Genomic DNA, 26983 nt, shown 5'->3' with positions numbered 1-26983 from the left:
TCTGTCCATGGAATTTTCCAGGCAAGAGTACTGGAGTGGGATGCCCTTGCCAAATACCTGAGAGCCACTAAAAACAAAGTGGATTGTACTTTTACAAAGTTAAAGAGGTTTGCTTCTTCTAGCCAGGCTTAATGATGTGGGTCTTCTCTAGTACAAAGCGAGTTCATGAGGACTAAAACAGGTTGCTATTTGTCTATATATAGACACAAATGCAGAAAGTCAAGGTAAAATAAAGGAAAGTCCAATTACATTAAAAAAAAAAAGTCTTTCCAAAAGAGCCTAAAAAGTGGCCCTAATGAAATGGATACATGATTTACATGACAGAGATTTCATTTAACTGCCATAAAGATGCTCATTGTAGTCACAGAACAATACATAAACAAAGTGAGAAAGCGTTATGAATACCAAGCAGAACATTCTTTATGAATCTTTATGAATCCAAAAACACAATAACTGAATGGAATAATTCACTAAAAATTCAAAACAGCAGACTAAACAAACTGAGGAAAGGAGTCTAAAATTTGGAGGAAAAAAGAATTTGAAATTATTCAGTAAATGGAGGAAAAATAAAAAAGAATTAAAAATAGTGGGTAAAGTCTAAGGGATTTATGAAAAATGTCACCTGGACCATATAGGAATTATAGAGATTCAGAAGAAGAAAGTGAGAAATGAAGCAAAATGTTTCTTGAAGAAAAATTGGCTGAAAAATCCCTGCATCTGTGCAAGGAAATGTATATCCAGAACCAGGAAACAAAAAGGATCCCAAAGAAATCACCAGAAAAACATACTTTATAATCAAGTTATAAGAAATCAAAGAGAATTTTTTTTATTGAAGTGTAGTTGATTTACAGCATGTTGTAAGTTTCAGATGCACAATATAGTGATTCAATATTTTTATAGATTATACTCCATTTAAAGCTATATTAAAATACTGACTGATTCTCCATCTATATATCTTTATTTTATACATACTGATCTGTATCTCTTAATCCCCTCCTTCCTTTACTGTCTCTCACCTCTTCCCTCTCCCCACTGATAACCACTACTTTGATCTCAGTATCTGTGAGATTGTTTTTGTCCTATTATATTAACTTTTTCCTTTTTATTTTTTATATTCCATATATAAGTGGTAACACAATATTGGTAATTCTCTGTCTGCCCTATTTCACTAAAAAATATTCTCTAGGACTAACCACATTATTGCAAATGGTGGGATTTCATTATTTTTATTGGCTGAGTTATATATTATGCATATTAATATATACATATATAGCCCAGCTTTAAAAATATTATATATGATACTTTGTCATTAAATATATATATGTGTATACATATATATACACATGTGTGTGTATATATATGTATGTATATATACATTTTTGCTGTTATTCGGTCACTAAGGGCATATCTGACTCTGCAACCCCATGGACTGCAACACACCAGGCTTCCTTGTACTTCACTATCTCACGGAGTTTGCTTAAACTCATGTCCATTGAATCAGTTATGTCATCCAACCATCTCATCCTCTGTCACTCACTTCTTCTCCTGCCCTCAATATTTTCCAGCATCAGGGTCTTTTCCAATGAGTGGGTTCTTTGTATTGGGTAGACAAAGTATTGGAGCTTCAGCCTTCCAATGAATATTCCAGGTTGATTTCCTTTAAGATCAACTGGTTTGATCTCCTTGCTGTCCAAGGGACTCTCAAGAGTCTTCTCCATTACCACAGTTAAAAAGCATCAATTCTCCTAGATCATTACCATTAAAGCTCATCACTTACTTTAGGTTCTCTTTTGATGTATATTGAACAAATTTATAATGACATATATCCACCATTATAGTATCATAAGGAGTAGTGTCATTGTCTAAGAATTAATCTGTGCTCTGCCTATGGATCCTTCTCTCCCCTGGCAACTAAGGATGTTTTTACTGTCTCCATAGTTTTGCCTTTTTCAAAATGGTATATAGTTGGAGTCATATAGTATGTAGCCTTTTCAGATTGACTTCTTTCATTTAGTAATATGAATTAAGTTTCCTCCAGTCATTTCATAGCTTGATGGCTCATTTCTTTACAGTGCTGTATAATATAACTGTCTGGATGTGCCACAGTTTATTTATCCACTCACCTTCTGAGGGGTATTTTATTAGCTTCTAGGTTTAAGGGATTATGAATAAATCTTCTATAAAGATCCATGTGCAGGTTTTTATGTGGATATAAGTTTTCAATTCATTTGGGTAAATTCCAAGAAGTGTAATTGCTGGATCTCATGGTAAAAGTAGGATCAGTTTTGTAAGAAATTGCCAAACTGACTTCCAAAGTGGCTGTACCATTCAGAATTCCCATCACCCATGAATGAGAGTTCCTGTAGTTCCACATTCTCTCCAGGACTTCATGTTGCTTATATTCCAGATTTCAGCCATTCTAATATGGTGTACTAGTATCTCATTTATTAAAAAGTATCTCATTTTATTAAATCATGATTGATTTATAATGTTCTGTTAATTTCTGTTGAATAGCAAAGTGATTCAGTTATACATATCTCTGTATATATATTCTTTTTCATATTCTTTTCCATTATAGTTTATTATAGGACAGCAACTGAAGTTCCCTGAGCTATACAGTAGGGCCTTGTCTATCCATTTCCTATATAATAGATTGCACATGCTAATACCAAACTTTCAATCTATCCATCTCCAACCACCACTCCCTTCCCCTGGCAACCATGAATTTGTTCTTTATATCTGTGTGGTTCTATTTCATTGTTGCTTTCATTTGCATTTTCTTGATGCCATATGATGTTGAGCATCTTTTCACATGCTTATTTGTCAATTGTTTATCTTTTTGGTTAGATATCTGTTAAGGTCTTTGACTCATTTATAAATAGTCTTGTTTTCTATTGTATAGCACATGGAACTCTGCTCAATGTTATGTGCCACCAGGATGGGCGGGGGGTTAGAGGGAGAATGGGAACATGTATATATGTGACTCAGTCCCTTGGCCATTCACCTGAAACTACCACAACACTGTTAACCAGCTATACGCCGATACAAAACAAAAATTTGAAAAAAATAAAGAAAGCATCAAGTACTTGGAAGGATCTAGAGAATTTTATGGTTAGTGAAATATCTCATATAGAAACATAGAATAAGGTACCAGTTATATGGGAATCTAAAATATAAAACAAACAAAGGAAAAAAAACTACAGGTGACCAGCAGGGAGAGGAGCAAGATGGGGGTACAGGATTAAGAAATAAAAATTACTATGTATAAGGCAGATAAGCAACAAGGAGTTACTTTATAGCACAGGGAATTATACAATTACCTTGTAATAATTTTAATGGAATATAATCTGTAACAATACTGAAACACTATGTTGTACACCTGAAAATAATGTTGTAAATCAACTATATTTCAATAAAAATGCATTTAAAAAATAAATTCTAGAGTGAAAAGATGTTTGTAGTTAGAAAATTATAATAAAAGAGTCTTGGACAAACCAAAAGGAGTTAATACTATATTTTGAGTGGCCTGATGTAAGATTTCAGGCACAGGAATCAAGGGAGGTAAATTGAACTGGCAAGAGAACATTTAGAATGAAAGACCTATATAGCTATCTAATCTTATCTAAATAATTTATTTCCAAAATATTTTGTATACAATATTTACATGATTCTGTGTACTCTTAAAGTATTTCTACCAAGTATTTAATTAAGAAAACTAGTACTCTTGCCTGGAAAATCCCATGGACGGAGGAGCCTGGTAGGCTGTAGTCCATGGGGTCGCTAACAGTCGGACACAACTGATTGACTTCACTTTCACTTTTCACTTTCATGCATTGGAGAAGGAAATGGCAACCCACTCCAGTATTCTTGCCTGGAGAATCCCAGGGACAGGGGAGCCTGGTGGGCTGCCGTCTATGGGATCGCACAGAGTCGGACATGACTGAAGCGACTTAGCAGCAGCAGCAGCAAGAACTCACAAAGCTATATGTCATCACAGTTTTTAATTATAGATAGGTCTATTTATACAAATAATTCTTCAAGTAAAAAGACAATCAGCAAAATCAATGACAGCACCAAATTCACTCACACTAATTTGACTAAATAAGCTATTTCAAAACTTATCTATCTCATAACGTTTAGCTAGATTTTTTACAACAAATATACATAGGGGAAAATATAGCTATAAGTACTGAATCAACTATGTTGGAAATATTTTATGACCTCGGTAGATATTAAGTCGAATGTTTAATTATTTATTAAACTATAAATGAATATTCAGGGAACATCTAGTAAGTCTGTTATGTTTGATGATAAAAAAGAAAAATAGGTATTTTCAACCTTTATCATATTAACATAATTATCTAAAAACTGAAAATATTCTTATATTTAAAGATGAATTATGATGATTTTATCTACTAGATAACATTTCCAAATAAAATCATCAAAATTCTAATGTAAATGTGTGCTTGTTTGTGGAATTTAATTTTTCTATCAGGTTTTATGAATGAAATATCAATTACTGATCAAAAATTCTCTTTTAACCTATTTTATTGAAGTGTAGTTATGTACAATATTATATGAGTTTACAGATGTCCAATATAGTGATTCACAATTCTTAGAGGTTATATTCCATTTACAGTTATTATAAAAATACTGGTTATATCTCCTGTGTTGTACAATATATCCTTAAAGCTTATTTTATACATAATAGTTTATACCTCTTAATCACCTATCCTTTTATTATCTCTTTATTAATATCTCTTCCCACTTCCTTTTCCCCACAGATAAACATAAATTTGTTCTCTACATCAATGAGTCTATATCTCTTTAACTGTATTCACTAATTTTTTACAGTTTTCTGATTTCACATATAAGTAATATCATCTTTATCTTTTTTGCCTGACTTAAACCACTTAGCATAATACCCTCCAAGACCATTGATGTTGCTGTAAATGGGAATTTTTCATTCTTTTGATGGATGAGTAATATTCCATTGTATATATTTGCCACATCTTATCCCTTCAATTTGTTGATGGAGATTTAGGATACTCCCATATCATGGCAACTGTAAATAATGCTGCACTGAATATTGGGGTACAAATATCTTTTTGAATTAATGCTTTCATATTTTTAAGATATATATACAGAAGTGGAATTACTGGACATTTGGTATTTCTATTTCTAGTTTTCTGAGGTAACTCCACACTGGAAAATTCCCACTTTCAAGCTCATTCAGAAACAACTCTCCAGAAGTTCTCTCTGGCCCTTCACAGTTTTTTCTTTTCTTCCATTTTTTTCACAAGATGAACAGTGGCTGCAAAAACTGTCTCTGCAATTTTAGCTGTGTGATTCTGAGCAAGTCACAGAACTGTTTCCTCAACAAAAAAAAATCAGATAAGGAGATTTATTTTTTAGACCATTTGTAAAATTCTATAACACATTATTTTCTACCAATTTAAATTTTCCTCTAATAGAGGGAAGGAGTCAAATTTATGAACTAAAAGAGTAAATATCAACAAGACAATGTTTCTGCCAAATACTTTTGTTTTCTTTTGAAAAGTGGGAAACACATCTTTCTTTGCAAAGGGGAAGCCCTCTTACATAGTTAGACAATGAATCCTGACCTTATGTTTGATAACATACTCTGTAGTCAAATATACCACTGTGCAACTTTTAATCACAATTACAATCCACTGATAGGCAAGTTGATAACAATTTCAATTATGTTTATGACAACATATCAATTGACCAATAAACTAAAAACAGGCATTTTTATTGGTGTGGATTGAGAAAGGTAGATAGAATAGTTTAACTTATTCATTCTCAAGTACCCTCAAGAATAAAAGAATTATGGTTCAACAAATTATTCAATTTCATTATCTATTTTTTTTATGTGGCACCTAAAATACAGAACAGGAGCTATTACTAAAAGAAAATCCAGAAAGTTTTTGGGAATTTTTACACCTTTACCATGTCCACATTTTTGTCATTACTTGTCTGTGTTGATGGAGTGGTAAGTAACGACAGCGCTGATACAGGAAAGGGCTCTAAGTAAGGAAAGCAAGAAAGAAAAGAATTGGTCAGACTGCATACTACTCTATGGCGTACCTTGCATGAGCTGACACACAAGGGAAATAGGAGTGTTATCATCAGATGGGAAAGGTTATTGGTCCCTACTCTCCAAATGCTATGGGATCACTTAGGGCTGAGGATGATTCTCCAGTCAAATAGGCCCACAGTGTTACATTATGTGGCAAGAGAAGAATAGGCATCAGACATTAGACACGAATCCTGTCAAGAAGACATGAGGAAGACAAGGGAAAATGTGAAAAAAGAACGAGCAGGAAAAAAAGAAAGACAACCAAGAAAAGGTGGCCTAAATGGTTTGGTTCAGTTTGTAATTCTCTTCAAGGTTTTCTTCACAGCAATTTTGACATCCTTGTTCCTGAGGCTATATGAGAGGGTTCAGCACGGGTACCACATTGGTGGAAAAGAGTGAGAAAAAGTTTCCCTCTTCCACAAACCCAGAGGATGATGGTTTGACAGTGAGCAGCCCAAATCCATAAAATAGACCAACTGTTGTAATATGGGAAAACAAGCGCTCAAGGCTTTGGATCAACCTTTAGATGATGGTATATGGAGAATATTGGAAAGAATCAAAGTGTAAGAAATAAAGATAATGAGGCTAGACACTATTACAACTGTCCCCACAACAGCAGGAACTAAAATCCTATTGGCATAAATGCCGCTGCAGGTGAGCTGTAGAAGTGGGAAGATGTCACACATGAAATGGTTGATGATGCTGGAATCACAAAAGTTCAGCCTCATCATGCACCCTGTGTGGACCATGGCTCCAGGAAACCCCATCACATACGAACCAGACATCAGCAGAGAACACACCTGAGGGGACACGGCCACTGTGGGCAGCAAGGACTTACAGATGGCCACATAGTGATCATAGGCCATGGCTGTCAACACATAGCACTCAGAGCTGACAAAAAAGCAGAAGAAAAATACCTGAGACACACATTCTGTAAAGGAGATAGCATATTCTCAAAAATAAAGCTCATTAGCATTTTGAGGGTAAAGATAGATGAGTAATGAAGATAAATAAAAGAGAGATTGAAGACAAAAAAGTACATGGGGTTGTGCAGGTGTGAATTTAGACAAATTAGATTCATTAAGCACAAATTGTCCACCACAATGATCATGTAGTTCATCAGAAACAGGAAAAACAGAGGTAGCTGGAGTTTAGGTTGTTCTGTCAATCCCATAAGGGTAAACTCAGTCACAGAGGAGGCATTTTCCATATTCATTTACTACACAGTCGTGATCTGTAGGAACAGGGGCAGAAACTCAGATTCACAATGGACCTTCACGGACTTTCCCTGTTTCCCGAGTGAGAGCTGGATCTTTTTATAACCACGGCGTAGTCTAAAGAGACTCATCAAAGCATCCAAGCTACAAGACTTGTAATGACTATTCCCGCAGATTCCTCATTTTCTTCTTTCTGCCCTTACTCCTCTTGTTTGTCTCTGTGCTTAAAAAATACCGGTAGACTCCCAGTGTCTCTGCACATCATTCTTCCTTCTCTTCAGGCTCTGTTCAGGATCAGGGCTGAAAAGAACAATAAATAGGTGGTGTTCTCCAGAACCCTCAATTTATACAGTCTGAAGTTTGAAAGTAATTGAGACCAAGGTGATTCAACCCTCACCTTCTTTTTCCTCGATGCCTCAATGCCACTGAACCGTAGGACTCCTTCTACCCTATGATCCTTAGAAGGTCAAAGTTTCACCTAAGAAAGAAAACAGTACCCATCACTGTGGTCATCAGTCTTTGACAAGCTAAGGGAACAGGCCATAATTTTTATATGAGAATTCTCCCAGAAGGTTTTCTTCACTTGCAAGGACAATATCCACCTTCAGTTCAGCTCAGTTCAGTTGCTCAGTCATGTCTGACTCTGCAACCACATGGACTGCAGAAACCCAGGCCTCCCTGTCCATCACCAAATCCCGGAGTTTACCCAAAATCATGTCCATTAAGTCGGTGATGCCATCCAGCCATCTCATCCTCTGTTGTCCCTTTCTTATCCTGCCCTCAATCTTTCCCAGTATCAGGGTCTTTTCAAATGAGTCAGCTCTTTGCATCAGGTGGCCAAAGTATTGGAGTTTCAGCTTCAACATCAGTCCTTACAATGAACACCCAGGACTGTTCTCCTTTAAGATGGACTGGTTGGATCTCCTTGCAGTCCATGGGACTCTCAAGAGTCTTCTCTAGCACCACAGTTAAAAAGCATCAATTCTTTGGCACTCAGATTTCTTTAGTGTCCAATTCTCACACCCATACATGACTACTGGAAAAACCATAGCCTTGACTAGATGGACCTTGGTTGGCAAAGTAATGTCTCTGCTTTTTAATACACTATCAAAGTTGGTCATAAGTTTTCTTCCAAGGAGCAAGTGTCTTTTTTTTTTTAATTTATTTAATTGGAGGCTAATTACTTTACAATATTGTATTGGTTTTGCCATACATCAACATGAATCCGCCATGGGTGTACACGTGTTCCCAATCCTGAATCCCCCCTTTCACCTCCCTCCCCATACCATCCCCCCGGGTCATCCCAGTGCACCAGCCCCAAACATCCTGTATCCTGCATTAAAAGTGGACTGGTTATTCATTTCTTATATGATATTATACATGTTTCAAGTGTCTTTTAATTTCATGGCTGCAGTCACAATCTGCAGTGATTTTGGAGCGCAAAAAAATAAAGTCTGACACTGTTTCCCCATCTATTTCCCATGAAGTGATGGGACCAGATGCCATGATCTTAGTTTTCTGAATGTTGAGCTTTAGGCCAACTTTTTCACTTTCCTCTCTCACTTTAATCAAGAAGCTCTTTAGTCTTCTTCACTTTCTGGCATAAAGGTGGTGTCATCTGCATATCTGAGGTGATTGATATTTCTCCTGGCAATCTTGATTCCAGCTTGTGCTTCTTCCAGCCCAGTGTTTCTCATGATGTGGACTTTGCATGTAAGTTAAATAATCAGGGTGACAATATACAGCCTTGACGTACTCCTTTTCCTATTTGGAACCAGTCTGGTGTTCCATGTCCAGTTCTAACTGTTGCTTCCTGGCCTGCATACAGGTTTCTCAAGAGGCAGGTCAGGTGCTCTGGTATTCCCATCTCTTTCAGAATTTTCCAGTTTATTGTGATCCACACAGTCAAAGGCTTTGGCACAGTCAATAAAGCAGAAATAGATGTTTTTCTGGAACCCCTGCTTTTTTGATGATCCAGCAGATGTTGGCAATTTGATCTCTGGTTCCTCTGCCTTTTCTAAACCAGCTTGAACATCTGGAAGTTCATGGTTCACATATTGCTGAAGCCTGGCTTAGAGAAATCTGAGCATTACTTTACTAGCATGTGAGATGAGTGCAGTTGTGCAGTAGTTTGAGCATTCTTTGGCATTGCCTTTCTTTCAGATTGGAATGAAAACGGACCTTTCCCAGTCCTGTGGCCACTGCTGAGTTCTCCAAATTTGCTGGCATATTGAGTGCAGCACTTTCACAGCATCATCTTTCAGGATTTGAAATAGCTCAACTGGAATTCCATCACCTCCACTAGCTTTATTCATAGTGATGCCTCCTAAGGCCCACTTGACTTCACATTCCAGGATGTCTGGCTCTAGGTGAGTGATCACACCATTGTGATTATCTGGGTCATGAAGATCTTTTTTGTACAGTTCTTGTGTATTCTTGACACCTCTTCTTAATATCTTCTGCTTCTGTTAGGTCCATACCATTTCTGTCCTTTATTGAGCCCATCTTTGAATGAAATATTCCTTTGGTATCTCTAATTTCCTTGAAGAGATCTCTAGTCTTTATCATTCTATTATTTTCCTCCATTTCTTTCCACTGATCACTGAGGAAGGCTTTCTTATCTCTCCTTACTATTCTTTGGAACTCTACATTCAAATGGGTATGTCTGTCTGTCCTTTTCTCCTTTGCTTTTCACTTCCTTTCTTTTCACAGCTATTTGTAAGGCCTCCTCAGACAGCCATTTTGCTTTTTTGCATTTCTTTTTCTTGGACATGGTCTTGCTCCCTGTGTCCTATACAATGTCATGAACCTCCAACCATAGTTCATCAGGCACTCTATCAGATCTAGTCCTTTGAATATTTCTCACTTCCACTGTATAATCATAAGGGATTTGATTTAGGTCATACCTGAATGGTCTAGTGGTTTTCTCCACTTTCTTCAATTTAAGTCTGAATTTGACAATAAGGAGTTCATGATCTGAGCCACAGTCAGCTCCTGGTCTTGTTTTTGCTGACTGTATAATGCTTCTCCATCTCTGGCTACAAAGAATATAATCAATCTGATTTCAGTGTTGGCCATCCAGTGATGTCCATGTGTAGAGTCTTCTCTTGTGTTTTGGAAGAGGGTGTTTGCTATGATCAGTTCGTTCTCTTGACAAAACTCTATTAGCCTTTGCCCTGCTTCATTCTGTACTCTAAGGCCAAATTTGCCTGTTACTCTAGATGTTTCTTGACTTCCTACTTTTGCATTCCAGGCCCCTATAATGAAAAGGAGAACTTTTTGGGGTGTTAGTTCTAAAAGGTCCTATAGGTCTTCATAGAACCGTACAACATCAGCTCCTTCAGCGTTATTGGTTGGGGCACAGACTTGGATTACTGTGATATTGAATGGTTTGCCTTGGAAACGAACAGAGGTCATTCTGTCATTTTTGAGATTGCATCCAAGTACTGCATTTCGGACTCTTTTGTTGACTATGATGGCTACTCCATTTCTTCCGAGGGATTCCTGCCCACAGTAGTAGATATAATGGTCATCTGAATTAAATTCACCCACTCTAGTCCATTTTAGTTCGCTGATTCCTAGAATGTTGACATTCACTCTTGCCATCTCCTGTTTGACCACTTCCAATTTGCCTTGATTCATGGACCTAACATTCCAGGTTCCTATTAAATATTGCTCTTTACAGCATTGGACATTGCTTCTATCACCAGTCACATCCACAGCTGGGTATTGTTTTTGCTTTGGCTCTGTCCCTTCATTCTTTCTGGTGTTATTTCTCCACTGATCTCCAGCAGCATATTGGGCACCTACCAACCTGGGGAGTTCATCTTTCAGTGTCCTATCTTTTTGCCTTTTCATACTGTTCATATCCAACTTAATGAGCTCCAAAATAATCAGTCGACTCAAGTAGAATTCATTTCATACCCTGTAGTTCTGGGGAAATTGATTAGGAGCACAGAAAATAATTCTCTCCCTCGTGATTTCCTTTCAAGTTAAATAAGCCCACTGACAGTAGAAATTAATGGGTTTTTTTTCCATTCTGTGTCACAGATCTTTTGAGATACAATATACTACTCAGTTTACAATTTTAAAATAAGTATTCTCCTTAATCCCCGAGGCAGAGGAATGTGTGTTCCAATATTTACTTTTTTATCATCTCTTGGAGTCTATGTCCAGTTCCTAAAACAAAAGAATAGCTGGGGCATTGTTGCTTTACCATGTAGTGTTGGCTTCCAGGTACAGTATTGCAAATCAATAATAATTATATATTTATCCTCCCTCTTGAGCCTCCCTCTCCCCATCATCCCACCCATCCAGTTGTCACAGAGTGCCAGTCTGGGCAGTGTTCATATAGTGCTATGTAGCAGCTTCTCACCATCTAACCATTTTACACATGATAGGGTATATATGTCAATCCTATTCTCTCAATTAGTCCCAACCTCTCTTTTCCCCTTTTGGTTCACAAGTTTTTTCTCTACATCAGTGTCTCCATTCCTTCCTTGTAAATAGGTTCATCAGTACTAGATTCCATATGGAATCTAGAAAAGCTATATTTTATATACTGTTATATATATACATATATATATACATATAACATATACACTGTTATATATATTAACTATATTTTATATACTGTTATATATATACATATATATATACATATAACATATATACTGTTATATATATACTATATATGTATATATATAGTCTATATATCTATGTGTGTGTGTGTGTGTGTGTGTGTGTTAATCCTGGTAGCTCAGCTGGTAAAGAATCTGCCTGCAATGCAGGAGACCCCTGTTTGATTTCTGGGTCAGGAAGTTCCCCTGGAGAAGGGATATGCTACCCACTACAGTATTGTTGCCTGGAGAATCCCCATGGGCAGAGGATCCTGGTGGGCTACAGTCTACGGGGACACAAACAGTTGGACAAGACCGAGCAACTAAACACAGCACACATACAGTATTTGTTTCTCTCTTTCTGACTTACTTCACTCTGTTTAATTGGCCCTAGGTTCATCCAGCTCACTAGAACTGACTCAAATGTGTTCCTTTTTATGGCTGAGTAATATTTCAGTGTATATATGTACCACAACTTCTTTATCCATATACCTGTCTGGAACAGTTAGGTTGCTTCTGTGTCCTGACTATTGTAAATAGTGCTACAATAAAATTGGGGTAAATGTGTCTTTTTCAATTATGGTTTTCTCAGGATATATGCCCAGTAGTTGGATTGATGAGTCAGTGGTAAAGAACCTGCCTGCCTGCCAATGCAGGAGACATAGATGCAGTTTCAATCCCTGGGTCTGGAAGATACCCTGGAGGAGGACATAGCAACCCATTCCAGTGTTCTTGCCTGGCAAATCCAAAGGACAGAGGGACCTGGTGGGCTACAGTTCATAAGGTCACAGAAAGTCAGACACAAAGTGTCTTAGTGACTTAGCTTGCTTGAATCCACAAGGTTGTTTTATTCCCAGTTTTTTAAGAAATCTCCATACTGTTCTCCATAGTGGCTATATTAATTTATGTTCCCACCAACTGTGCAAGGGGTTTCCTTTACTCCATATGCTCTCTAGCAATTATTCTTTGTAGATTTTGATAATGGTCATTCTGACTGGTGTGAGGTGATACCTTACTGTAGTTTTGACGTGCATATCTCTAATAATGAGCTACGTTGAGTATTTTTTTCATGAGTTTTTCAGCCACCTGTATGTCTTCTTTGGAGGAATGTCTATTTAGGTCTTCTGCCCATTTTTTGATTGGGTTGTATATTTTTCTGAGAGTGAGTTGTATGAGTTGCTTGCGTATTTTGAAGATTAATCTTTTGTCAGTTGTCTTATTTGCAATATTTTCTCCCATTCTGAGGGTTGTCTTTTCATTTTGTTTATATTTTTCTTTGCTGTGCAAAAGCTTTTTCATGCTTAGCTGTTCAGTCATGCCTGACTCTTTGCAACCCCATAGACTGTAGCCTGGTCTGGAGTCCTCCAGGCTCCTCTCCATGGGACTTTTCAAGCAAGAATACCAGAGTGGGGTGCCATTTCCTTCTCCAGGGATCTTCCCGGCCCAGGGATCAAACTTGCATCTTCTTCCATGTCTCCTGCATTGTAGACAGGTTCTTTACCTGCTGAGCCATTGGGGAAGTTCTAGTTTAATCCCATTTTTTAATTTTATTTTTATTTCCATTACTCTAGGTGGTGGGTCAAAGAGGATCTCGCTGTGATTTATGTCAGAGTGTTCTGCCTACATTTTCAGAGTTTATAGTTTCTGACCTTACATTTAGGTCTTTAGGTTTATTTTTGTGTATGGTGTTAGGAAGTGTTCTAATTTAATTTTTACATGTAGCTGTCCAGTTTTCCCAGCACCACTTATTGAATAAGCTTTCTTTTCTCCACTGTATAGTATATTCTTGCCTCTTTTGTCAAAGATAAGGTGCCCATAGGTGTGTCAGTTTATCTCTGTGCTTTCTATCTTGATCCATTGGTCTATATTTCTCTTTTTGTGCCAGTACCATACTGTCTTGATTACTCTGGCTTTGTAGTATGTTATGAAGGCAGGAAGGTTGATTCTCCAGTTCTATTTTTCTTTCTTGAGATTACTTTGGCTATTTGAGGTCTTTTGTGTTTCCATAAACTTGTGAAATTTTTTTGTTCTAGTTCTGGAAAAATGTCATTGGTAATTTGATCAGATTGCATTGACTCTATAGGCTGCTTTAGGCAGTACATTAACGCTCACAATATTGACTTTTCCAATCCAAGAACATGATACATCTCTTCATCTGCTTTGTGTTTTCATCAGTATCTTGTAGTTTTCTGCATACAGGTCTTTGGTCTACTTAGGTAGGTTTATTCTGAGATATTTTATTCTTTTAGTTGCGATGGTGAGTGGGATTTTTTTTCCTTAATTTTTCTTTCTGATTTTTTGTTATTAGTGTATAAGAATGCAAGGGATTTGGGGGCATTGATTTTGCATCCTGTGACTTTACTAAATTTATTGATTAGCTCTAGTAATTTTCTGATGGTATCTTTAGGGTTTTCTATGTACAGTATATCATCTGCAAAGAGTGAGAGTGTTACTTCTTCTTTTCCAGTATAGATTTCTTTTATTTCTTTTTCTTCTCTGATTTCCATGGGTGGACTTCCAAAACTTTGTTGAATAACAATGGTGGAAATGGCTATTAATTGTAATTGTCTTGTCTTGTTCCTAATCTTAGAAGAAATGTTTTCAGTTTTCTGCCAGTGAGAATAATGTTTGCTGTTTTTTACATATTACTTTTTAAAGAACTTTATGAAGTCATTTTAAGAGAGAAAAACAAATCAAAGGGAAAATCCATTATCCCACCACCACCACCACCAAAAAAGAAAAGAAAAACCCTCAACATTAAAATAATAATTGCATATGTATTATTAGATATTTCAGATGTAACAGAAGTATCTGGGGAAGTCTCCAGTTTCAAAAGTTGTTTACTAGTAAGCAATCCCTGCTGGATCTTCCCCATCGGCTCCTTCAGATCCCCACCTCATCCTTCTGCAACTTTCTCTGGACCCCTCCCTGAAGGTTGGCTTTTGTGGGCTACATCAGTGGCTTCCTGATTACCTGGTGTCTACTTGGGAACTGTCAGGGGAGGCACTAGCTGAGAGGGAAGAAGGGAGAGGCAAATTACACGCATGGGGCTAAGACATACAAACTACTAGGGAAAACAGATAAGCAAAAAGAATATATTGTATAGTAATTACGACTATTAATTGTGATAATTTTTAACAGAGTAAAGCATATAAAAGTAACAACATATCATGCTGTACACATGAAATTAATATGACTATGTAAATCAACTGTGAAAGTGAAAATGAAGTCATTCAGTCATGTCCGACTCTTCGCAACCCCATGGACTGAAGCCCACCAGGTTCCTCCATCCATGAGATTCTCCAGGCAAGAGTACTGGAGTGGCTTGCCATTTCCCCAGGGATCAAAGCCGGGTCTCCCACATTGTAAGCAGACTCTTTACCATCTGAGCCACCAGTTTGGGCAACGAAGTGAGGGAAGACAGAATATTTGCTAAAGGACTATTGTCCAGCTCCTAAGTATACATTTAAGGGACTGCACCAAGTTAGGCATATTTCCATGTGCTTATTGGCCATTTACACATGCCATTTACACACATGGATGTGTCTTTCAAATGATTTGCAAATACATGAAACTGTATTTTATCATTGAAATATATTTTAGTTATTAAATTGCCATGTATTTTGGATACAATAAATTTATCAAATCTATGCACTGCAAATATTTTTCTAGTATATGGTTTGCTTATGAATATTTTTGATAGGTATTCTAATTTTAATGCAGTTTACCTTTTTTCTCCTCTTTGGGATCTCCTGTTTACTAGAATATGTCTAAGAAATCTAGGCCTACACGAAGACATTTTCCTATGTTTTTTTTAGACACATTTAAGTTTTGTGTCTATTGTTTTGATCCACTTTAAATTAATTTTTGTGTATGTTGTTAAATAGAGATCAAGTTTAATAGTTTTCTCATGAAAGTTAATATTTCCAAGCATCAGGTTCTTAGTTTTTCTTTCTCTCTGGAACTGGCTTATTACTTGGTTAAAAAACAATTAACTGTATAGATGAGGATCTTTTCTGAATCTTCTATTTTATCTGTTATTCATTCATCTGTTTTATAACAAGAAACTCAGTCTTTATTTGAACATTACACTAAGCTTTAAAATCAGTAAGTTCTTTGTGTCACTTAAAGTTCTCCAAGGAGCAAAGGCCAAGAAATATTAGATTTGCAAGACATTTATTACTTCCCTGATAGCTCAGTTGGTAAAGAATCTGCCTGCAATGCAGGAGACCCTGGTTCAATTCCTGGGTCAGAAAGATCTACTGGAGAAGGGATAGGCTACCTACTCCCATATTCTTGGGCTTCCCTTGTGGCTCAGCTGGTAAAGAATCTGACCGGAATGTGGGAGACCTGGGTTCGATCCCTGGGCTGGGAAGGTCCCCTGGAGAAGGGAGCAGTTACCCATTCCAGCATTGTGGCCTGGAGAATTCCAGGGATTACATAGTTCATGGGGTCTCAAAGAGTCAGACACGACTGAGGGACTTTCACTTTCTTTCACTTTCAAGACACTTATTATAAAAAAGTCAATGAAGGCTAAAATAGGCAGCTGAAAATCCATGAGAAAGGCCTTCAGACCTCAATGAAAATCTGACATATAAGAAAGGAGACAGAGAAGGAAAATCCCAGGCCACAGTGCAGTTCTATAATTCTCATTAATAATGATAGAAAGTCCCTAACCAAAAACTGTCTATCGGGAGATACATGTATAATATATAACATATAAAATGGCCAGCTCCTGGGTGACCCACCAAGCTAAACTGTTGGCTGAGGACATCTCAGAGTAAGCATGGACCCTGCCTGAACACTGGTGGATCCAAAGCAGTATAAGCTATAGACAGTGACTGATGCTCCCTACAGCTACTTATCTTGACTGGGAGCTGAGCATCATGTCTAGAGCTGTGAAAGTCCACCCTCAAAAAAATAAATGATACCCCAAAGTTCTTTCTGATTTATTTAGTTACTAGTATTTGTATTTATTATAATATTCCCTTAATTATTATTTATAACAATAAAATTTATTATTGTTGTTACTCAAACAAGATAACACAATTTAACAAGTATTTTTTATCCTGCAAATACATCTGATATTCTAAATATACAAGCTGAAAAGGCACTGGAGAAATAGGAAACTTACAGAAAACAGCATCTACTTTAAATCTGTTAATTACCTTATCAGTGAGACAAGGTGCTACAATCAAATGTTGAAATCCTAACCCCCCAATGATGATGATATTAAAAGAAGGGACCCTTAGGAGGTATTTAAGTCATGAGGATGGAACCCTCACAATTGAGATTAGTGCATTGTAAAAGACATTTCACAGAAATCACTAGCCCCTTCCACCAAGTAAGCATATAATGAGAAAGGTGTAGCCCAGAAATGTGTCCTCACTCATTTATGCTGTTACTCTGATCCTAGACTTCCAACATTCAGAACTGTGAGAAATAAATTTCTGTTGTTTATAAGTCATTGAATCTGTGGTATTTTGTTACACTACCCTGAATGCACTGAAACAGGCTTAAATAAGCTCAAGAACCATTGAAAGGAATATAGTTTATTATCATTAGCATATGACTTTTTTCATGATAAATCTCATTAGATGAATAAAACAATGTCTAACATATTTCTCCTAACTTAATGTGCAATTTTTCCTTTAAAGTGATAACAGACTCTGCAGTAAGAAATATATGCTCTTTTTCAAAACATTTTATGTCATTTTATATAATAATGAATGCAAGTTTTATAATAAAGCAGCCAGTGCCCTTACTGGGATCCTAAGGTACATGTGTATTATTCCTTTAATTGTATTCTGTTAATGCCATCTTTGGCAATAAAAGACGGAACTACATATATTCTCTTTAATATTACATGACCTGGGCTGATGGAGGCTCTCAAAAACAGGCGATACTATGGTACAGATTTTGCAATTTGCCAAGGGCATAAGAAAGGACAAAACTAAAAAGTAAGTTGATAAGAAACAGAACAAAAGGAAAAGATCAGAGACTATGATAACACTTTAAGTTATATACTAGTTTGTATTAAGACAATTTATTGAATCCTGTTGCCTATACCAGCAATATTATCAACAAGCATGAGAATGCTTCTGTAGTATTTGGCACTTCTGTGTTTAGATAGGCAAAGTGTAATTTTAAATTTCTATGATTTATACTTCATCACATTTGTACAGAGTAAGAGTAACACAGAAGATAGAAGTATAAAAAATTGTATTTAAAAAAGTCAGCATATTTCTTCCTTTTATAAACAAGGTACTATTCACTAAACTGATATGAGGTACAAGAAATACAGGGGACAAATATGAGATAAGACCAGCAATGAGGAAGTAATAAGACAAGTCTATTATTCCAAATACAACACAATCTGTGGAAGCAACATGGTGATAAACAAAGAATCTTCTTGAAAAACAACAATAAAAACTAATAAAAACTTGAGTTGTTTTATAATATTGCCACTTCAAATTAGAACATGGTTCTCCCCTGGGTTTTTTTTTTTTAATTTAAATTTATTTATTTTAATTGGAGGCTAATTACTTTACAATATTGTATTGTTTTTCCCATACATCAACATGAATCTGCCACAGGTGTACACGTGCTCCCCATCCTGAACCCCCCTCGCACCTCCCTCCCCGTACCATCCCTCTGGGTCATCCCAGTGCACCAGCCCCAAGCCTCCTGTATCCTGCATCAAATATGGACTGGCAATTCATTTCTTATATGATATTATACATGTTTCAATGCCATTCTCCCAAATCATCCCCCACTCTCCCTCTCCCACAGAGTCCAAAAGTCTGTTGGGTTTTAAACAGGGATTTCCTCAGTGTCACTTTGATATCCTTGTTCCTCAAACTATAAATCAAAGGATTGAGCATGGGCACCACATTAGTATAAAAAATAGAAGAAATTTTTCCCAGGTCCATAGATTCAGGAGAAGAATATTTAAGGTACATGAATGCTGCTGAACCAAAAAAAAGAAAAAGAGCAATCACATGGGAACTACAGGTACTAAAGGCTTTCAATCTTCCTTGAGAAGATTTGATATGAAGAATGCTAGTAAGGATGAAGATGTAAGAAATTAGGATGGTGAAACTGGGTACTGTGATGTTAATACCCACGACAATGAGAACTACCACCTCATTGACATAGATGCTGGTACAAGAGAGTTGGAGGAGTGGGAGGATGTCACACAAGTAATGGTTGATGACATTCACATTGCAGAAGGTTAGTCTAAGCATGCACCCTGTGTGAGCAGACGCTCCAGCAAACCCCATCACATATGCAGCCAAAGAGAGCACCAGACAGACCTGATGGGACATGGAGACCTTATACAGCAAGGGATTACAGATGGCCACATAGCGATCATAGGCCATTGAGGTCAACATATAGCACTCAGAGATGACAAAAAAGAGAAAGAAAAACAGCTGAGTCATGCACCCTACATATGAGATGGTATTCTCCCTGAACACAAAGTTCATCAGCATCTTGGGGGTGAAAACAGAAGAGTAACAGAGATCAATGAAGGACAGGTTGAAGAGGAAATAGTACATGGGGGTGTGGAGGTGAGAATTTAGACCAATAAGAATGATCAAGCCCAGGTTGCCCACCATGGTGACAACATAGATCATTAGAAACAGGTGAAAGAGGGGTTGCTGGAGCTCTGGAAGGTCTGTTAATCCAGCAAGAATAAATTCAGTCACTAAGGAGTCATTTCTAGCCAGCATTCTATTCTCAACTTCAGAAATCTGTGAGAACAGAAGAAAATTTCATTAGCAGGGAAAACAGCTCTTTCCTTACAGAATCACTTTTATACAAGTTTTATTTATGAGACACCGTCTCAGACTGGCAGAAATCATGTAAGTCCTCCTCTGCTTCATAGTGTCTGGAGGCACGCACATCTCAACATTTAAATCACTATTTTTTATTAAATTTATTTATTTTTAATTGAAGGATAATTGCTTTACAATATTGCATTGTTATCTACCAAACATCAACATGAATCAGCCATAGGTTTACCCATGCCCCCTCCCATGTCTTTTGCTTTCATGAGTTGTATGGGACAAATCATGGCTCTAACTTTATTTTTACTAAAAGATGGAAGGATGGGGTGGAGAAGGCAATGGCACCCCACTCTAGTACTCTTGCCTGGAAAATCCCATGGACGGAGGAGCCTGGTAGGTTGCAGTTCATGGGGTCGCTGAGAGTCAGACACGACTGAGCGACTTCACTTTCACTTTTCACTTTCATGCATTGGAAAAGGAAATGGCAACCTACTCCAGTGTTCTTGCCTAAAGAATCCCAGGGATGGGGGAGCCTGGTGGGCTTCTGTCTATGGGGTTGCACAGAGTCGGACACAACTGAAGCAACTTAGCAGCAGCAGCAGAGGGAGGGGGTGGCTGAGGAAGAAATCTACCTGTTGATGAGTTTCAGTGGTGGGAATGTATTCCCATCTCTCTAACCTATTCATCTGACCAGCCATTTTTTCATTCCTACTCAAGTTTCCATCACTCTACTAGATATCTCAGTTTCCCTATGATGACCTTCAAGAAAGAGAGAATTCCTATAGAGCAGAGGCCACACCAATATTCTGCTTCCTGGAAGAAGGTTGTTAACAGTCTATAGGATTTACAGACACTTTACTACAAGATATTACAAGCTCAATAATTGGTAACAGGTATGCAGGAGAACCTTGGTGGCCTAAACTTTATACTTAACCATATACTCTATTGTTTCTACACATTTTCCTGCTCTATTCCATCCTAGAGGAACAGAGGATGAATAAAGTACAAGGTGGATGTACTTTACCATGTTTTGTAAGATGGCATGAAAGAGAAATAAATTAATTTGGGTTCTGATTAAATTAGCCATTAAGTTAGTGAAAACAAACCAAGCTGTATTCTTATTATGACATATAAAGTTGTATGATACATATATTTCAACAAAAAAATTTTAGGAGAAAAATATTTTCTTCCTCTGATATTGCTATGTTCTGGATTTGTCACTTGGAACTGCTATAGTTCCCCTGTTACCAGAACGAGGACAAAGCCAACACAGAGGATATGCTCAGAACAATACAAGCAGTTGAGTCAGAGATCCAGACCTTGGAGTTTCTTGTTTTTCAATATAAATACTTTTCCTCATTTTTTAGCGACAAGAGAAAAAGAAACCTGGTTAACTCACATTCCTTCCATTGAGGGAACTCAGAGCCAAGGGAGCTTCATATGTGTTTCACCTCCACTCTTCTGGAAGAGCTGGCTTTGGAGATGTCGACGCTAAGCAGATACAGTCACAGAATCTTCTCCCTGTGTTGGCAAAAGAGTCAGAGCACTGATATGACAGTCTGAATGACAGGAGTTAGTCTAAGGTTCAGGTTAAAGTTGTACCTATAAATCTATTAGGAGACTGTAAAGGGAAACCATAGACTTGGCAGCTACATCACCATGTTATAGAGCACATGGCATTTGCTTAAGGCTTGTAATTTTTTTTATATCTGATTAGAAATCCAGGGGTAAGTCTCCCCTAAGACATTCCCATTGTGATACACTCTGCAGGCAAGAAATTGGTGCCTATTTTTACACCCTAATCATGATAGTAAATGTTAGTTTTCCTTCAGGGAACGTACATCCCCTGGGACAGAAAAAGATCCTCTCTATGCTTCATAAAAATGAAAATAATTAATGTCACTTAAAATTTCATTAACTGTCATTCCAGGTAACATATTAATTTTTGTAAAAATTTATAAACACTTCAGTAAAGGTTATTTGCTTTGTAAAATAGATTATCTTTAAATATTTATGAACATTTTATAGACATATAGTAAAAGGATATTTTTATTGCTTTTAGACATTATTGTTTCAGTAAAATGCTATTAGGTATAATTCTAATCCAACATTTAGTTTGGGCTGTTCTGACTCAGTATGTCTTTGCTTTTAATAAATTAAATCTATAAGAAAATCAGGGGCTTCCCTGGTAGATCAGCTGGTAAAGAATCTGCCTGGAATCCAGGAGACCCTGGCTCAATTTCTGGGTCAGAAAGATCCCCTGGAGAAGAGATAGGCTGCCCACTCCAGTATTCTTGGGCTTCCTTGGTGGTTCAGACAATAAAGAATCCACCTGCAATGTGGGAGACCTGGGTTCAATCCCTGAGTTGGGAAGATCTCTTGGAGGAGGGCATAGCAACCCACTCCAATATTCTTGCTTGGAGAATCCCCATGGACAGAGCAGCCTGGAGGGCTACAGTCCATGGAGTCACAAAGTATCGGACATGACTGAGTGACTAAGCATAGAGCACGTAAGAAAATCACTGTTCAAAGACTTCTATTTTTTATATATATAAATTTATTTAAATTGGAAGCTAATTACTTTACAATATTGTATTGGTTTTGCCATACATCAACATGAATCCACCACAGGTATACATGTGTTTTCTTTCAAGAAAATATGACTTTAGAATTCCTAGATATGTATTACAGAGAAAGCAATGGCACCCCACTCCAGTACTCTTGCCTGGAAAATCCCATGGATGGAGGAGCCTGGTGGGCTGCAGTCCATGGGGTCGTGAAGAGTCGGACATGACTGAGCGACTTCACTTTCACTTTTCACTTTCATGCATTGGTGAAGGAAATGGCAACCCACTCCAGCGTTCTTGCCTGGAGAATCCCAGGGACAGGGGAGCCTGGTGGGCTGCCGTCTATGGGGTCACACAGAGTCGGACACGACTGAAGCGACTTAACAGCAGCAGCAGGTATGTATTAACTTCTATGTGTGCTTCTGAGATTGCAGCTAACATTTATTTTGAAATAAATATAGATTCACAGGGTGTTGCTAAAATAATGTAGAGTCCCTTGAACTCCATCTAGCTTCCTATCATGATGACATCTTTCACAATTGCTGTGTAATAGTAAAGCCAGGAAACGGACACTGGTTTAGTAATGGTAACAAGACTTCAGGACTGCAGACAGTGAGGTTTTAGCAGTTTTATATGCACTGAGTGTTTGCATTGTGTGTGTGTACATGTGTGTAGATCTATGCAATTTGATCCTTTGTATATATTTATGTAGCAACACCACGACTGGATACAGAACTGTTTCACTGCCTTTAGAAATTCTTATACTACTCTTTTATAGTCACACCCATCCCCTTCCACCTTCATCTCTGTTTTCTCCATCTCCATCTCTTTCATCTCCACCTAGACAGTCATTTGGTGGATAATAAATGAAATCAAACAATATGCAATCTCTGATACTGGCTTTTTTCACTAGTCATGATGCCTTTAATATTCATCCCATTTGTTGCATGTATCAATAGCCATTTCCTTTCCTGTTGAGTAGCATTCCATTTTTACAATTTAAGTTTACTCCACCTTCAGTAGTAATTTAAATATTACTATATTCTTGTATTTATACAAAAGTAAATCTGTTTTATTTATGGAAAATGTTTTGGGCGCAGAGGCTAGAAATCACAGTCAAAGCTGGTTCTTCTCTGAATCCTCTTTAAGCCAATCTGAGTCAAGGCTCTCATTCTTCCTTCTCTAAGAATAAAGACTGAGACATCCAGATTTTTAGCAGATTTTTAATAACCGGTCAAAGACAAGGGGAAAGCAAGGAATGCCCTTCCACTACACTTTGTGAGAGTGTACAGCATCATTACCAGTCATAAGCAAGTTCGTCAGGAAAAGGCATTTGGTTATAACAAAATTTCTATTATCTAAATTTATTATCATTCATTCAATCCCAGTACACATGTGATTGTTTCAGAATTGCAAATCAATACCAGTGTGAGAAACACATTTACCGTCTGGAGTACAGTGCTTGTGTACAGTTTTCTTTTCCCCCTTTTCTCCTTACAATGTACAGTCAAATAAGTAGGTGACACCATCAAAGAAAGAATTTACAGATACACAAAAGAGAAAGTCTACCATGAATCCTATGATGCTAGATTAGAGTCACAGATAACATGTTTCTATTAAATATGTATTAAGATTCATTGTTATTCAGTCACTAAGTCATATCTGACTCTTTGAAACCCCAAAGACTTGCAGCACACCATAGGAGCCACAGTTTTAGGGGACTGCCACATTTTCTTGGATTTTACCTTCAAAACACCCCAGCAGGTTCTCACAGTGAAGATCTGAGAAAGAACCACCTTGGCTGTCACAGGGAAGGGAAAGAGTAATATTTGTAATAATTACTAATAACAAATAGTACTAATTATTGATAACAAATACTACTAATTATTAGTAACAAATAGTACCAGCAAATAGTACAAAAAAGTTCCACTTAGAACACCCTTTTCCTCAAAGTCTTACTCAGTGCAACTTGGACATCTTTGTTTCTCAAACTGTAGATGAAAGGATTCACCATTGGCCCCACAATGGTGTAAAAAACTGTGGACACTTTATCTTCATCCAGAGACCCAGCAGGAAAAGGCTTGAGATACATGAATGCAGATGATCCAAAGAAAAGAGAAACCACAATTATGTGGGAGCTGCAGGTACTGAAGGCTTTGGACCTGCCCTCTGCAGAACGGATGTGGCGGATGTTGGAGAGGATCGAGGTGTAAGAAACGGAGACGGTGACACTGGGCACTATGACACTGACACCCACCACGATGAAAACCACCAGCTCATTGATGGAGGTGCTTGTGCAGGAGAGCTGGAGGAGAGGAGGGATGTCACACATGTAGTGATTGATGATGTTTCCATCACAGAAGGAGAGTCGCAGCATGCACCCAGTGTGGGCCATGGCACCCCCAAGCCCCATCGCATATACACCCACTGTCAGCATGAGGCAGACCTGATGGGACATGGAGACCTTGTAGAGCAGGGGCTTACAGATGGCCACATATCGGTCATAGGCCATTGATGTCAAAATAAAGCACTCATCAATAACAAAGAAGGAGAAGAAGAAGAGCTGAGTCATGCACTCTGCATAAGAGATGATGTTCTGGCTTACAAAACTTATCAGCATTTTAGGGGTAATGACAGAGGAGTGGCAGAGATCAATGAAGGAAAGGTTGAAGAGAAAGTAGTACATGGGAGTTTGCAGGTGAGGGTTCAGACCAATAAGAATAATCAAGCCAACGTTCCCCACCACAGTGACTGCATAAACTGCTAAGAAAATGAAAAAGAGAGGCAGCTGGAGTTCTGGCTGCTGTGTTAAACCCAGCAGGATAAACTCAGTCACTGAAGAGTCATTCCCTGTAGTCATTCTTCCCTAGGACATACCTGGGGAAGAGGACAGAGCGTAACATTAAAATGAGTACCCCCTCTCTCCACCCAACACCACTCTAATGAGACAGACCCAGAATGTGAGAAGGAACCCCCGCCCACCCCTCTGTGCCTTTGTTTTCTCTTCTGTATAAAGGCTGAGGGAATTTTTAAAGATGGATATCAAAAACACTAATGGGCAAGTTCTACAGGGATAAGATTCAGTAACCCCGTGTCCTCATGACAGCAGCATCTCTGCTCCACTTCTGCTCTGACAGTTTACCAGGCCCACCCAATGATTAGTGGTCATCTCAGCAGAGAGAAGACGTGTCATTTCAGGGAGTCCCAGGCTTCCACAGATGAGGTTTGGAAGACAAGTAACAGGACAGATAAAATTCAACACTCACCTCATGAGGACCTGTCCTGCTGGATTAATTGAGCTCAGAGAAATAAAGTCACTTTCATCCTTCCCAAATGTCACATAGAGGACTTCTACAAGCTCTCAGAAAGGTCCTAATGTCTCTCCTTGCTAAATCCAGCACAGAATCAGAACAAAACTCAGATCTGGATCCATTTTGGAAGCTTCCAAATGACAAAATCAAGGTCAGCTCACCTTATTAACTCTTCTCCATTATTTGCATGGAAGGCCAAGTGGCTCTGATGAATTTTGAGGGAGAACAATCTAAAACAGAGTTTCCTATTGTTTTGTTTTCAGTGAGTTTTAGACTAATGAAGCCAGAGCACAGACCTCAGTAGCTCTAGTTCTAACATGCCACGAGTTACAGGTCATGATTTCTGATGGTGGCTCTGCAGAGTGTCCTCTCCAGACTAGAGGGTGGAAATAGCATCTGCTGGTGCCCAGGGAGCCACCTGCTAATATGACCCACGGGTTTTTATGAATTGGGAAATCCTAGGAACCTGATTAAAAATTAAAAGAACTATGTTTTCTTAGTGTTTTCCCCAGAGGTCAGACTTTGAGGCAAAAAGAAATTACCTACTTCGTATATTCAGCCTAGTTCATGATAATAACACTGACTTATTGTAAGTATACCATTTTACAGACCTTTTAGTTTCTTATAAAATATGAAATATCCCCAAATAGAAAAGCAGAATCTCCCCTGCATCCACGTGGTTTCTTTCTAGAATCTATCACTATATGAAATACTATACATTTATTCATTCCTTGCATGTTCCCACCACACATAAACACACATTTATCTACTCACAAACGTTTGAATCTAAGCTATATTTTTTTTCTATTTTCTTCAGTTATTTCTGCAACACTTCAGAGCAATACTTGGCACATAATAGGCACCCAACAAATATTTGTATAATAAAAGAATAAAGGAATGAGGATCCCTTTCCCATCTTTCCTGGAACCTATGTTGGACACTACAACAAAATTCTTGCCCTGCAGGCAAAGGTTTATGTAGTACTGGTGTTTTTCTTTGCAGACCTTAGTGTGTGACAGGAAAGACATCAGTAAGGCATGTAAGGTCGCTGCTAAACTCTTAGATGTCATCTAAGAGCACTTCAGATCAAAGCTGCTGAATTCAGAGAAAATAATATAATTTTCATCTTCCCTGAATGTCACAAAGAGGATTTCCACAAATTCTCAGAAATGTCTCAATGTCTCTTTCTGACAGCATAGATCAAAAGGCAGATTTGGGTCAATAGAAGGTTTCAAATGCCAAAATCAAAGTCAGCTCACTCTTGGAAGCCATTAGGAACCATTCGAGATTTTTATTTCTCTTTTTGACATAGGATTGAAATCATCCAAGTGCAAGCTTAGAAAGATTAATATGGCAATGGCTGGTAGAATGGCCTGGTG

The 26983-nt window shown here is 37.7% G+C and overlaps 1 protein-coding gene and 2 pseudogenes across 1 annotated transcript; all 3 read right to left on the bottom strand.

Annotated features, from left to right (window-relative positions):
* Positions 1-6390: 6390 nt before the first annotated feature.
* Positions 6391-7316, bottom strand: LOC129653717 (olfactory receptor 143-like; annotated as a pseudogene).
* A 7589-nt stretch (positions 7317-14905) lies between these two features.
* LOC129654178 (olfactory receptor 8B3-like) lies at positions 14906-19675 on the bottom strand. Its single transcript, XM_055583728.1, has 2 exons — positions 18727-19675; positions 14906-14946 (listed from the first exon to the last, which is right to left on the bottom strand). Exons 1-2 carry the CDS (start codon positions 19667-19669, stop codon positions 14906-14908), a joined length of 984 nt encoding a protein of 327 aa, XP_055439703.1. The 5' UTR covers positions 19670-19675.
* A 4548-nt stretch (positions 19676-24223) lies between these two features.
* Positions 24224-25168, bottom strand: LOC129653716 (olfactory receptor 8B3-like; annotated as a pseudogene).
* Between the last annotated feature and the right edge of the window lie 1815 nt (positions 25169-26983).

The sequence above is a fragment of the Bubalus kerabau genome, chromosome 5 (genome assembly GCF_029407905.1).
Source record: "Bubalus kerabau isolate K-KA32 ecotype Philippines breed swamp buffalo chromosome 5, PCC_UOA_SB_1v2, whole genome shotgun sequence".
NCBI classification, from domain to species: Eukaryota; Metazoa; Chordata; class Mammalia; order Artiodactyla; family Bovidae; genus Bubalus; species Bubalus kerabau.
This window is presented reverse-complemented; position numbering and strand designations above follow the sequence as displayed.